General features: G+C 48.6%; 1 protein-coding gene across 3 annotated transcripts in view; it reads left to right on the top strand.

Moving 5' to 3' along the window:
- Positions 1–13,420, top strand: part of galnt14 (UDP-N-acetyl-alpha-D-galactosamine:polypeptide N-acetylgalactosaminyltransferase 14 (GalNAc-T14)) — a 125,840-nt gene that overhangs the window by 100,235 nt on the left and 12,185 nt on the right. For all 3 annotated transcript variants that reach the window (XM_023952946.2, XM_078942492.1, XM_023952947.2), the window contains 6 exons: positions 1,628–1,726; positions 7,566–7,633; positions 7,868–7,933; positions 10,425–10,546; positions 12,822–12,909; positions 13,014–13,098. In XM_023952946.2, coding sequence (XP_023808714.1) covers positions 1,628–1,726; positions 7,566–7,633; positions 7,868–7,933; positions 10,425–10,546; positions 12,822–12,909; positions 13,014–13,098 — 528 coding nt within the window. The remainder of the gene's footprint in view (positions 1–1,627; positions 1,727–7,565; positions 7,634–7,867; positions 7,934–10,424; positions 10,547–12,821; positions 12,910–13,013; positions 13,099–13,420) is intronic.

Here is a 13,420-nt window from a genome sequence, read left to right on the forward strand (position 1 = left end):
AGCAGAGACCTGTTAAGAGGATCTCTGGAGCAGGAACTGGCTTTTCATCCACCTGCTCTTTTTTGTGTCAGTATTCCTGGTTTCCATCATAAAATATCTGGTTTTAAAGCTGGATTTTTTTATCCGGTTGTTTTCTATGGAATCATGTCCAGAAAACAAACCCGGTCTAAAGCTTCCCTGTCTTTCCCATCAGCATCCTCCTTTCTTCTGTTACATTCCCACTCGACCTGCTTTCTATCCACCGTTTCTTCAAAGGAGCTCGGTGCATAACGACGTGAAAAAGAAGCAGCTAACGAGCTCCCACCCCCCACCCCTCCCCACCCCCAAAAGAAGCAAATCCCACACAGCAGTCTGATGTCTCCAGATAATTATCCAGAATGAAACAGCTCCTATTGTGCAGCGGGTCATTTCACCGTCTGCATTTCAAAGTCTTCCTCAGATACACACACATGCACACACGCACACACAAACACACATGCACAGTCACGTGCACACAGTTAGCAGCCACAGAAACACAGAAGCTCCTAAACTCAAAGGCTGTCAGAAAACTCCTACAATCACGAGTGTCTGCCCCACAGGGGGCGCTCTAATGAGGACTCAAAGCAGCTCAGGCATTCCTCTGCTGCCATCAGCCCTGTGAAACCGCCATGGGGGGAGGGGGGCAGTACCATCGACTGCTGCTTAGGAGAGGGGCGCTGTAGTCCTGGATGGAGGTTTCAGGTGCTGCTCAGGTGAAGAACGGTTCTCCTGGTGCCTGAGGAGATGAAGAGCTGAAAGGAGGTATGTTCAAGCAACAATGCTGCTTCAAGAATGAGGATGAGGACGATGATGATCTTCATCCACCGCAGCAGAATTCTGTTTTAACCGACTCAATACGCCATGAAGGACACGCCACAGTGAGAACCACGCCAGAGCTTCAGGCTGGAGATCTTCAGTCACTTTCATGGTCCTGACGATGAGATGACAGATCCAAGTACAGAGGATCCAACAGATCTCAGAAGATTCACATTTGGATCTGCAGGATCTGGTTTGTGGATCCGGTTAGCAGAGGGGTCAGCTGAGCAGAACACAGAGAGATGCTAACAAGAGGCTGCAGGAGCGTGCATACCTGTCAGCCGCCCTGACAGTATCTGGAGGGTACATCTGTAGACATTAGTATGTTGCAGCACAAACACGCTCTTTGACAGGTTGGCTGCCTGCAGCGGAGAGGCGTGGATGTGGGGGGCGTGCACGTGTGGACCCTCATGGCTGGGTGCTGCTGGCTTTGAGCTCAGCACATCTTAGTTTGATGATGAGCGTCTTTGTCCATCTGTGGACGGGAGGACCGACCGGGTTCTGCAGCAGGTTCTTCCTGCAGAGGTGCAGAAACAAACTGCAGCATCTGTCACAGGAACTGCTAAACCAGCTTCTCTGGATCCGAACATCAGACCCTAGTCTCTGCTTCAGATGGAAGTCAGAGGGCTGACTGCTACACCACTGTGTGCACTACAATTGTAACATGTTTTGAAATGGATTGGAGATGTTGCTGAGGGTCTTCTAAAGCAGAGCTAAGATCAAAGCAAATGAAGACTGATGGCTGCGGTTCTGCTCTGTGTGGTTTCCTTCATGCTGACTCGTCCTCCTGCAGGTGCACGGCTCTCCAGTATGACTCCGATCTTCCGTCAACCTCCATCATCATCACCTTCCATAACGAGGCCCGGTCCACGCTGCTGCGCACCATCAGAAGGTGAGCCCCTCCCCCCGGTTCTGTCTGGACTCTGAGTTTTCATTCGTTGTGTGAAAAGTGTCGGCGTGAAAGTGTCTGCGCTAAGGTGTCTGCACTAACATGTCTCCGCTAACATGTCCGCGCTAACGTGTCTGCGTGAACGTGTCTGCACAAACGTGTCTGCGTGAACGTGTCTGCACTAACATGTCTGCGGTAAGGTGTTGGCGTGAACGTGTCTGCACTAATGTCTGTGCACTAACGTGTCTGCGCCAACATGTCTGCATTAAGGTGTCTGCGCCAACATGTCTGCGCTAACGTGTCTGCGTGAACGTGTCGGCGTGAACATGTCTGCGCTAAGGTGTCTGCACTAACGTGTCTGCGTGAACGTCTCTGCACTATTGTGTCTGCACTAACGTGTCTGCGCCAGGATGTCTGCATTAAGGTGTCTGTGCCAAAATGTCTGCACTAACGTGTGCGTGAACGTGTCTTCGCCAACATGTCTGCATTAACGTGTCTGCGCTAACATGTCTGCGTGAACGTGTCTGCACTAACGTGTCTGTGTGAACGTGTTGGCGTGAACGTGTCTGTGCTAACGTGTCTGCGTGAGCGTGTCTGCACTAACGTGTCTGCGTGAACGTGTCTGCACTGACGTGTCTGCACTAACGTGTCTGCGCTAACGTGTCTGCGCTAACGTGTCTGCACTAACGTGTCTGCGCTAACGTGTCTGCGCTAACGTGTCTGCGCTAACGTGTCTGCACTAACGTGTCTGCACTAACGTGTCTGCGCCAACATGTCTGCATTAAGGTGTCTGCGTGAACGTGTCTGCACAAACATGTCTGCGTGAACGTGTCTGCACTAACATGTCTGCGGTAAGGTGTTGGCGTGAACGTGTCTGCACTAATGTCTGTGCACTAACGTGTCTGCGCCAACATGTCTGCATTAAGGTGTCTGCGCCAACATGTCTGCGCTAACGTGTCTGCGTGAACGTGTCGGCGTGAACGTGTCTGCGCTAAGGTGTCTGCACTAACGTGTCTGCGTGAACGTCTCTGCACTATTGTGTCTGCAGTAACGTGTCTGCGCCAGGATGTCTGCATTAAGGTGTCTGTGCCAAAATGTCTGCACTAACGTGTGCGTGAACGTGTCTTCGCCAACATGTCTGCATTAACGTGTCTGCGCTAACATGTCTGCGTGAACGTGTCTGCACTAACGTGTCTGTGTGAACGTGTTGGCGTGAACGTGTCTGTGCTAACGTGTCTGCGTGAGCGTGTCTGCACTAACGTGTCTGCGTGAACGTGTCTGCACTGACGTGTCTGCACTAACGTGTCTGCGCTAACGTGTCTGCGCTAACGTGTCTGCACTAACGTGTCTGCACTAACGTGTCTGCGCTAACGTGTCTGCGCTAACGTGTCTGCACTAACGTGTCTGCGTGAACGTGTCTGCGCTAACGTGTCTGCGTGAACGTGTCTGCACTAACGTGTCTGCACCAACATGTCGGCGTGAACGCTGCGCTGACAGAAACACGAGTTCAGAACAGAACCAACTCCTGCTGGTGTTTTAGCTCCTCCTTTAGCTCATTATTTCGGTCAGTCAGCAGGACCAGCTGCCCCCCCCAGCCTTTCTATGGGATTCACTGTTTTCAGCCAATTAGGAGACAGTCTGGCTGCCTGTGTGCGTGTGCACGTGCATTCACCCGTGCACTGTTCTTGAAGATGGCTGCGTCTTATTCTGTCAGCGCTTCTTCTCTGCAGACGTCTGTGAAACATGCAGCTCTTCATCCTCACGAAGACGTGAAGAGGAGCTTCCTGTTTACCTGACAGAACCCGGAGGTCCTGACCCCCCCACCCCTCCCCAGAAATATTTCACACTAAATGACTTTATGCACAAAAACCGTCCAAATAATGCCACAGATTCTGTAAAATCCCTTCTGACAGCCTCTTCCTATGGGGGGGTCATCAGTACACCGCAAAGTGTCAGAACATCAATCACCAGCATTCCATGAAGACCCCCCCCCCCCGGTGCTGATGCACTAAAAACTCCATTTGTTTGGACCCAGACTTATTTGCCCCACCTTCACCTACACTTCATCCTCGCTGGTCACCCCTTCCCCCCCTTCGGGCCTTGAATAAATGGGGGGGTTTGGTTCTCTCTCTGCGTGGGGGGGGGGGGGGGGGTTCGGATGTTCCTGATCTTTGGATCCAAGTTCATCAGCATTCCTGCTTTTACTGCAGATCAGCACCAGCTCATCACTTTCTGACCCCCCCCCCCCTCACCATCACTCAGCTGTCAGTGGGAGACCGACTGGATAGTTTTTGCTTCATCAGCAGGTTTACTAATTAACACCCCCCCCCCCCCCCCCCCCCGTGTCTAAGCTAAAGTTCCTGTTTTGCTTCTTTAGCAATGATTTACAGTTATGAAGAAAAGCCCATGGGGGAGGGGGGGGGGGGGGGGGGTTAGTCCAGCTGACCAACCAGGTTTGAGTGTGTGTGTGTGGGGGGGGGGGCTGGACAAAGCTGAAGCTGTAGTTGACCTGAACATCATGGAAACCTTTTTTCTGAAGATGATTAATGTCCAATTATGAGCAGAACAGCCTGACCCCCCCCCCCACCACACACACACATATTTACCAGTGAAGGACCCCCCCTCCCCCCTTCCGTCAGCCCCACCCCTCAGGTGTAAATAACCCCATCAGTTGTGAGTAGCGACCAAACAATCAGAGACCCGCAAAGACGTTCCTGCCCCCCATGGAGGCTTTCTACACCCCCCCAATATGGAACTGATGTTACAAATGGGACACTGCATACTCCACCCAGCAGCCCCCACCACCAACAACAAAAACCAATTAACCAAAGAAGCTCTGCTCCGGTGTGTGTGGCACCTGTGTGTGTGGCACCTCTGTGCATGCATCCTCTCTGACGCCACCTGGTGGATTCTGCAGCTGAAACAAAGCCGGAAGTGGACAGGTGTGCTGACTCCCCCCACTTTGAAAAGGCGTTGGAGCCAGACAGCAAAGTCTCATTGACGTGGGGGCGGGGCTTTGAGGACGTGCACCGTTTCTATACAAGAAACACAGCACAATAGATTGATTGACAGGATCAACAGCTAATCAGAATGCAGAACACAGATAAAAAAGAAAAAGGGCGGGGAAAGTCCAGCAGCAGAACAGCGAGATAGCGAGTGTTCTGGAGTGGACTGAGTCGTTGTTCTAAAGTTCGCCACTAGAGGGCGCTGCCGTTTTTTTTTTAGTTAATAAAAATCATAATTTGTAAACAGAGGTAAACAGCCAAACACCCAAACAAGAAATATACATGTGCTGGACTGTAAATCCAAACCCAGAATAAGATAAAGGTCAGATACAGATAAAGGTCAACCTCTGGTCTGTAGACACACAGTTGACCAGTGTGCTCTCTGCGATCATCCACACCCAGAACCCTAAGTAAAGACTGAAGACTGCAGTACAGCGAGGGAACAGGGTTCCATGACGGAACCATGACCAAACACTGTTCTGGAGCGGAAATCAATAGAACTTCCTTCACCCAATGGGAGTCAGGTCTAGGGAGCCAATGAGCTCAAAGCCCCGCCCCCTCTTAGGCTCATCAGTGAAAAGTTAAAAATTGTAACCTGAGAGAAAAGAAAGGAAACAAAGTAGGAAAGTCGGCATCTGTTGGTTCAGTTTTTACGTGAAAGTCAGTGCAGAAGTGCTCCCTGCTGCCTCCAGTGGTCTGTAGAGGAACTGCAGCATTTGTACTTCCTGTTTGAGTCGATGTTGGACTGGAAGGAGGGGCCTGGGGCTCACCTGAAGGTCAACACCTCACCTGTTTACCACCCTTGGGTCAGAATCTGATCCATCAGGATTTTTGTTCCGTCTTGATCAATAAAGTTGTTTTGAATGTAAAACACAGAGTCATTTGTTTTCGAATTATGGCCCTAAAGTAAAGATGATGAAGATGATCAAATCCTCCTCTCCAAACACCCCACGACCCCCCCCCCTCTGTCTCATCCATGAATCTGTTCATCAATCTCCTCAGCATTCCACCCCCCCCCCCTTCCCCGGCTCCAAGAGAGATGGAGCTACAATCAGGGTTATTTGTCTCCGTTACCAACCTGCCCCCCCCACACACACACACTGACTCTTCTTCATTATTCCAACTTTTTTATTCCAACACCCCCCCCCTCAAAACAAAAACATCCATCACTCTCCTCCACATTTAGTCTAGAGGTTCAGGTTCTCTCCACACCTCCTCCATTCCTCCCCCCATCACCAAAAGTTTACAGAAAGAAAAGAAAATGTTTATTTTTAAGGAACTTTCTATCTAGACAGATGTCAGCAACATCATCTGCAGGGTTCAGACGGAGAACATTTATGTCCATTTTTGATTAGAACAAAACAAACAAAAATCAGAAAAAATGTCAGAAACCATCCATCTTCCTCCGCTTATCCGGGACCGGGTCGCCGATACTTCAGAAACATTTACGTGAAAAGGTACATGGCGTTTACTCATACAGCGCTTTTCTACTCTAGCCACAGTCCCATTCACACACCACCAACCAGAGGCAAGGTGAGGTTCAGTGCCTTGCCCAAGGACATTTAGACATATGGGCGGGCAAGGAGGGAATCAAACCTGCAAACTTCCAATCAGAGGTTGACCGTTCTTCCTGTTTGGATTAGACAAGGCTTTTTATTTTAACAAAACATCAACTTTATGCCAAACAAAGAGGTATGCGCATACGTGTCTGCAGACAAATATATATGAGCATACGTGTCTGCACATATCTATGCGCATACGTGTCTGCAGACAAATATATATGAGCATACGTGTCTGCACATATCTATGCGCATACGTGTCTGCAGACAAATATATATGAGCATACGTGTCTGCACATATCTATGCGCATACGTGTCTGCAGACAAATATATATGAGCATACGTGTCTGCACATATCTATGCGCATACGTGTCTGCAGACAAATATATATGAGCATACGTGTCTGCACATATCTATGCGCATACGTGTCTGCAGGCAAATATATATGAGCATACGTGTCTGCACATATCTATGCGCATACGTGTCTGCAGACAAATATATATGAGCATACGTGTCTGCACATATCTATGCGCATACGTGTCTGCAGACAAATATATATGAGCATACGTGTCTGCACATATCTATGCGCATACGTGTCTGCAGACAAATATATATGAGCATACGTGTCTGCACATATCTATGCGCATACGTGTCTGCAGACAAATATATATGAGCATACGTGTCTGCACATATCTATGCGCATACGTGTCTGCAGACAAATATATATGAGCATACGTGTCTGCACATATCTATGCGCATACGTGTCTGCAGACAAATATATATGAGCATACGTGTCTGCACATATCTATGCGCATACGTGTCTGCAGACAAATATATATGAGCATACGTGTCTGCACATATCTATGCGCATCCTCTCATGACAACTGAATGTAGTTTATAAAAGCCCTTTTTTCTTGCTGCTTCTCTTGTTTTTCTCCACCACTTCATTTCCTCTTAATCCTCTTTCTAAAGCTTCTTACCTGACTCTCCTTCATCCTCCTCTTCATCTCCTCCTCCTTCCATGAAACCGCGGTTAGTGTTTCCCTCTCTCATTCACACCCCCCACCCCCTCCAAGGTTGTAGAAAAGAACATTTTCAGATTTTCTGTTTTACATTTTTTTCTTTCAACCTTTAGCTTTGACAAAATGGTTTTCTAATGCGATGCGTCACTCATTTCTATAGGTGACGGGTTAACACTCACAGACCTGAGGGGGGCGTGCACGTGTGTCCGTGCACATGCTCATTTCAAACTTGAACCTTTCTGCTTTGTCTCTGCAGCGTTCTGAACAGGACTCCGGTTCATCTCATCCACGAGATCATTCTGGTGGACGATTACAGCGACGATGGTGAGGCGGCTCACGTGCACGCTCACACACACAATCAATTGCAGCTGCACTGATTCATGTGAAGTGCACCAACGGACTTTTACCGTTTCCTTATTTCCATTTTTTGATCAAAAATGCATTTTGATGGTTTGCGTAGTTTGTTTTTATCCTTCCTAATCAGTTTACTTGTTGTAAATAAAGACAGGTTTTCATTAGACGTTTGTGTCTGAGGCTTCAGTTTCCTGTTTCTTCCAGAAAAAGACGGCCAGCTTCTCACCAAACTGCCTAAAGTCAAATGTCTGCGCAACAAGAAGAGAGAAGGTAAGGAGGAGGAAAACCTGCTGTCTCCTCAGACATCTCTGAATGTTTTCATCAAACTGTGAGCTGAAGGTTTGTTTGAGCACCCCCTTCTGCCAGGATCTGTCATCAGGGGGGACGGCGAACCTGAACCTGTCCAAGTCAGGGTTTCTTTGAGCAAAGCCTTTCCAGAAACATGTCCAGAACCCGGAGCCGGTCGTTCAACAGAAAAGATCCCAAAGCTGCAGTGATTCTTCACTGTTTCTTTCATGAAACCCTCTTTTTTTTGTCAATAAAGTTTTCAAATTCAAAAGAAACATTCAGTTTTTGTTTGAACAAAACAAAAACTTTCTCTGCTAAACAATCCAAATTATGAAGCGACCCCTGCCGTGCATTACTGTCTCTATGAGGTGAGGCTGCTGCAGGGCGGAGAACCCTCAGGAGGTTGTTGGTTCGATTCTGTGTTTTTGTAAGACGGTCGCACCGAAGCGTGTGACCTTTTCACCTGGGCCCCCCAACTGCCACAGACTGGAGTGTCCCTGCAGGGATCTGTCCCGACAGAGTCCGCTTCCGCAGAAGACCACACAGCTGAACCAAAGGACCCGTCAAGTCCAGGATTTGAGCAGATCCAAAACTCTGATGTTACTGAGCAAAAGGGGTCTGTGAGGAGGAGGGGCCCCTCCTGATGAAGGTCACATCTGCTTTTCCACTGAGAAGCAGGTGGAGCTTTGGGGGAGCGTGCACGTGTGCTTGCTTATGCACGAGTGCTCTGGAAGCCTGTGCTGCTCTGAAGGTCTGCACATGGTCTCTTCATCGGAGCGTACTCCTCCTCCTCCTCCTCCTCCTGCAGGAGCTGTGAGCTTCACTAGATGATGAATGTGAGGAACCATCCCAACCCTGATGGAGCTCCATCTTTGTTCACGGCTGTGTGTGTGCAGGAGTGTGTGTGTGTACATGAGTGTGTGTGTGTTTTACTCGTTTATACATGTGTGGGGGGGCATCCATCCAGAAAATAAAGCCTTATTGGGGATGAAATGGGATTTTTAATTGGCTGAGCCTCGGCCCCACAGCGCCTCCTGTACAAAGTCACCAACCCCCCCGTCCCACTCAGGACGCTACTCTTATGCATGCATGCCCCCCCCACACACACACACACACACACACTTGTGCATGCATTGTCCTTGTTGCTGCGCGTGTCAGTGAGTATTGATTAAACCATTGAGTCCGGGCTGGAGACCCCCCCCTGAAAGGCTTGTTTACACGTGCACGCTCTCATGCACACTCATGTCCGTGCACATGGATCTGCTGTGGACCCCCCCTTTTCCTCTTTTCTGTCATTTGGATTAAAAAGCTTTGGTGTGCGGCAGACGCTGGAGTCCGGGTGTGACGGACTCTAAAAGGCCGCCATCGATTTTCTCCTCCGCTGACGGATGATGGAGCGATGAAGCTGAGGAGGAAGAGGCCGGCTGCTGGTACGGCACCCGGCTAACAGCAGCAGCTTCTCCTCCATCTACAGAGACGACTCTAAAAACATTCACAGGATCCTTCCCCTCCTTTTTCTCCACTAGAATCATTTTTGTTGGTCAGAGGAAAGGACTGAAGTTTGTTTCTTCTTGCAGTGAACTAGAGATGAAAGTGAGTTTCCTTAAAAACATAAAGGTCAGGCTTCAGACGTGTTGCAGAGCTTTCAGCTCACAGAGCAGAAACCAGACCTTCTGAACACCAAAGACCACCACAGGAGGAAACCTACACCTTTCTGGCATCAACAATGGAAACAGAGATCTCTCACCAGAGCTGGCCATCACAAACTTCCAGATCTGTGATAAAGCAGCAGTCAGAAAACATGGTGGGGCTGCAGGAAGTCGTTCCCGGTGCATGCTGGACTCCGCAGGGCTGCCCTTTATCACCGGTTCTGATCCGAATCTTTATGGACAGAATTTGTAGGCGTAGCCAGAGGCTGGAGGGGGGTCTGGTTTGGGGACCACAGAATTTCCTCTTTGCTGATGATGTTGGCCTGTTGGCTTCATGGAGCCAGGACCTCCTGCATGAATTGGGGTGGTTAGTGGCCAGGGCAAGTCTGAGGCTGTGGTTCTTGACTTGAGAAAGGTTGTCTCCCCCTCTCGGGGGGGGGGGGGCTCCTGCCCCAGGGGGAGGAGTTTAAGTATCTTGGGGTCATGTTCAGGAGCAAAGATCGGATTGGGAGACTGACAGACAGATCAGTGTGGTATCCGTTTTGATGAAGTGAGCTGAGCCGGAAAGCGAGGCTCTGAATTTACGGGTCGATCTGTGTTCCAATACTCACCGATGGTCAGAGTTCTGGTTCACGGCCCAAAGAACCAGGTCCTGGATGTCAGGGAAGAGCGGGGAAAAAAGTCTGTATCATTAATCAGACTGCTGTCCCAGCAACCTGGATGAATGGACAGACGGATGGGGGGGTTGTTGTTGTACTGATACAATTTTCGTGTAAATGTAGCAGAAGATCAGAATTTGAGTTCTGACCCGTGTTTCTGCACAGGTCTGATCCGGTCCAGAGTGCGGGGGGCCGATGCTGCGAGGGCCAGAGTCCTGACCTTCCTGGACAGCCACTGTGAAGTGAACAAGGACTGGCTGCCCCCCCTCCTGCAGAGGGTCAAACAGGTACAGCTCAGTCTAAAAGTGACGTCGTTCCCATCAGAATGTTTTGTCTGCTAGCAAAGGAAGCTTCAAACCCACAACCTGCTGCACGCCGGAACAGATTAGCGGAGGTTTCAGATTAAATACCAGATTAGCTTCCAGTCCATCAGGGGGCGCTCCTCTGGGAACTTTACATCAAGACTTTGAATCTGTCCCAACAGAGTCCACTTCAGCAGAAGAGCCAACATAATTCTCCTCCTAAAACCAGCCAAAGATCCCACGAGTCCTTCAAGCTATCGCCCCATTTCTATCCTCTCATATCACATCAATGCAGATGTAAAAATTATCTGCAAAGCACAGAGAATAGAAAAAATCACTCCTCACATAATTCACTTCGATCAAACTGGATTCATCAAAGGCAGACACTCGGATGATAATGTCCTTGGACTAGTTAATATAATAGACTTTGCCACCATTAAAAACCAGGAAATGACGGTACTATCGCTGGATGCTGAAAAAGCCTTTGACAGAGTTAATTGGAAGTTCCTTATTGCTGCCCTCCATAAGTTTGGGTTTGGAGAATCATTCATCAATTGGATCAAAATATTATATCACAACCCCAATGCATCAGTTAGAACTAATAAACAGACTTCCAACAGGTTTTTTCTTGGAAGAGGAACCAGACAGGGTTGCCCACTCTCCCCCTCTCTTTTTGCAATATTTATCGAGCCTCTAGCTGCAGCAATAAGACAGAATGAGAGCATTATAGGAATAAAAACCAAACAGCCATCATAAAATTAGTCTCTATGCAGATGACATATTACTGTTTTTAAGGAATATACATTCTGTAAATGAAACAGCAATGATCATAAATGAATTCTCCTCCATATCAGACTATTCCATTAATTGGAATAAGTCTGTTTTATTACCACTCAACAGGAATATGGAACAAAGACTCACAATTCCAGTTAAAACAGGAAATATCAAATATCTGGGTATCTACTTTTCCCCCAAACTATCAGAACTGGTGCAGCTAAACCACACCCCATTACTGAAAAGCATACAGGACGATCTAACACGCTGGACCAACCTGCCTCTGTCCCTTATGGGCAAGGTAGCCACGGTTAAAATGAAAATCTTACCCAAAGTTAATTATCTCTTCTCAATGATTCCCACACAACCGCCATTAAAATGGTTCAAAACATTAGACTCATCCATATCACGCTTTCTATGGAACAATAAACCTGCAAGAATTAGTCTAAAAACTTTAAAATCTGCAAAAAGATGTGGAGGATTAGAATTACCTAACTTCCACAATTACTTTCTTGCAAATAGATTACAATACATATTAAAATGGTTAAAAAATAATCCAGAAACCAACTCATGGTTAGACTTGGAACAGGCGTTATGTGGAAAGATCAACCTGTCAGATCTTCCATTTATTAGCCAAACAGTTAAAAAACAGGATTGTTTCAAAAGTATTAATATAAACATGACTTTGACAGCATGGTGGGATTTTCTCAAAATATCAAAACTTCAAACCTTTTTTGAAGGCATAAGTATGCGTGTGGGAACATTATTTGGGTTGGGTGGGGGATAAGGGGTTAGAGTGGGGGGGTAGTCAATATCACAAAGTTAAAACATAAAAGTACAGTAAGTAAATTAGATAACTTAGTTCACACAGCAACAAAACAAAACAAACAAATTATTATGAATTTTTTATTTCTGACTCCGCCCCCACCAACAGTAAAAGGATCAGGTGGATTTTCGTCTTTTATCTTCTTGTAAACTCCGCCCCCTTTTCTAGCTCACACCTCCTCCTCGGATCAGTTTCCCAGTGATCCATGCCCCCCCCCTTCTGTTTGGTCTTCTTTCTTCATCTTGCTCTTCTTCCTCCCCTGCAGATCAGAAGCTGCATCCGTGTTCCTGAGTTTTTCATGTTCAGTCATTGATCTGAAACCTCTTCAGACTCGAGGCTCGGACCTTCAGGGTGGGGGCTCCGACCCCCTCCCCTCTCCTCGGTGACCATTAAGGGTCGTTTTGGGAACAGCTACAGAACAACGGATGCAGATTTGGAGGAGTAACACCCCCCCCCCCCCCTTACCCTCGGAGCAGCTGTTCGGTCGGTAATTGTCCTGCTGCCCCCCCCCCCCGCTCTGACCCAGCAGCTAATGGTGCAGAACCGAACCACCTGCTCTAGAGATGCAGTGCCGACAGCAGATCACGGCTGACCGCGTGTGTGTTAAATGTGTGTGTGTGTTTATGTGTTAAATGTGTGTTTGTGTTTATTTGTGTGCAGGACCGGACCCGTGTGGTCAGCCCCATCATCGACATCATCAACATGGACACCTTCGCTTACGTTGCGGCGTCTGCTGACCTGCGTGGAGGTGCGGACGCCCCGTTGGCTGCGTCCTCGCATGACCTCTGAACCTTGGAGAACTTCCTCTGGAACGTTCAGGAGAACCTGAACCCGCCTGTGTTTGTGCCTCAGGGTTCGACTGGAGTCTGCACTTCAAGTGGGAGCAGCTGTCGCCTGAGCAGAGGTCTCGCCGGACCGACCCGACCCAGCCCATCAAGTAACCTGAACGCGTGCAAACGCTGCAGATCAGGAGGAAGCGCCTAGAACCTGCCGCTCGTCCTAAAGGACGCAGCGCCTGAACGGGGGTCTCACCTGAATGATGCGTCCTCTCTGACACTCAGGTCTGCTCCCTAAAGGTCTTCAGAAGCCGTGAACGTCTCAGCCTGAACGTCCTTCTGCGTCTTCTCCGACTCCTAATGCTTCCAGGCGGTCCTGCCAGGACCTCCAACAGGTTTCCAAGAACCGGGAGCCTCAGGAAGATGGACCAGATCCGCAGACCGGAACCTTCCAGGACTCCTCTGAACATTTGGTCTCTGACC

The sequence above is a fragment of the Oryzias latipes genome, chromosome 24 (assembly GCF_053564925.1).
Source record: "Oryzias latipes strain Hd-rR chromosome 24, Olatipes_Hd-rR_3.1".
NCBI lineage: Eukaryota > Metazoa > Chordata > Actinopteri > Beloniformes > Adrianichthyidae > Oryzias > Oryzias latipes.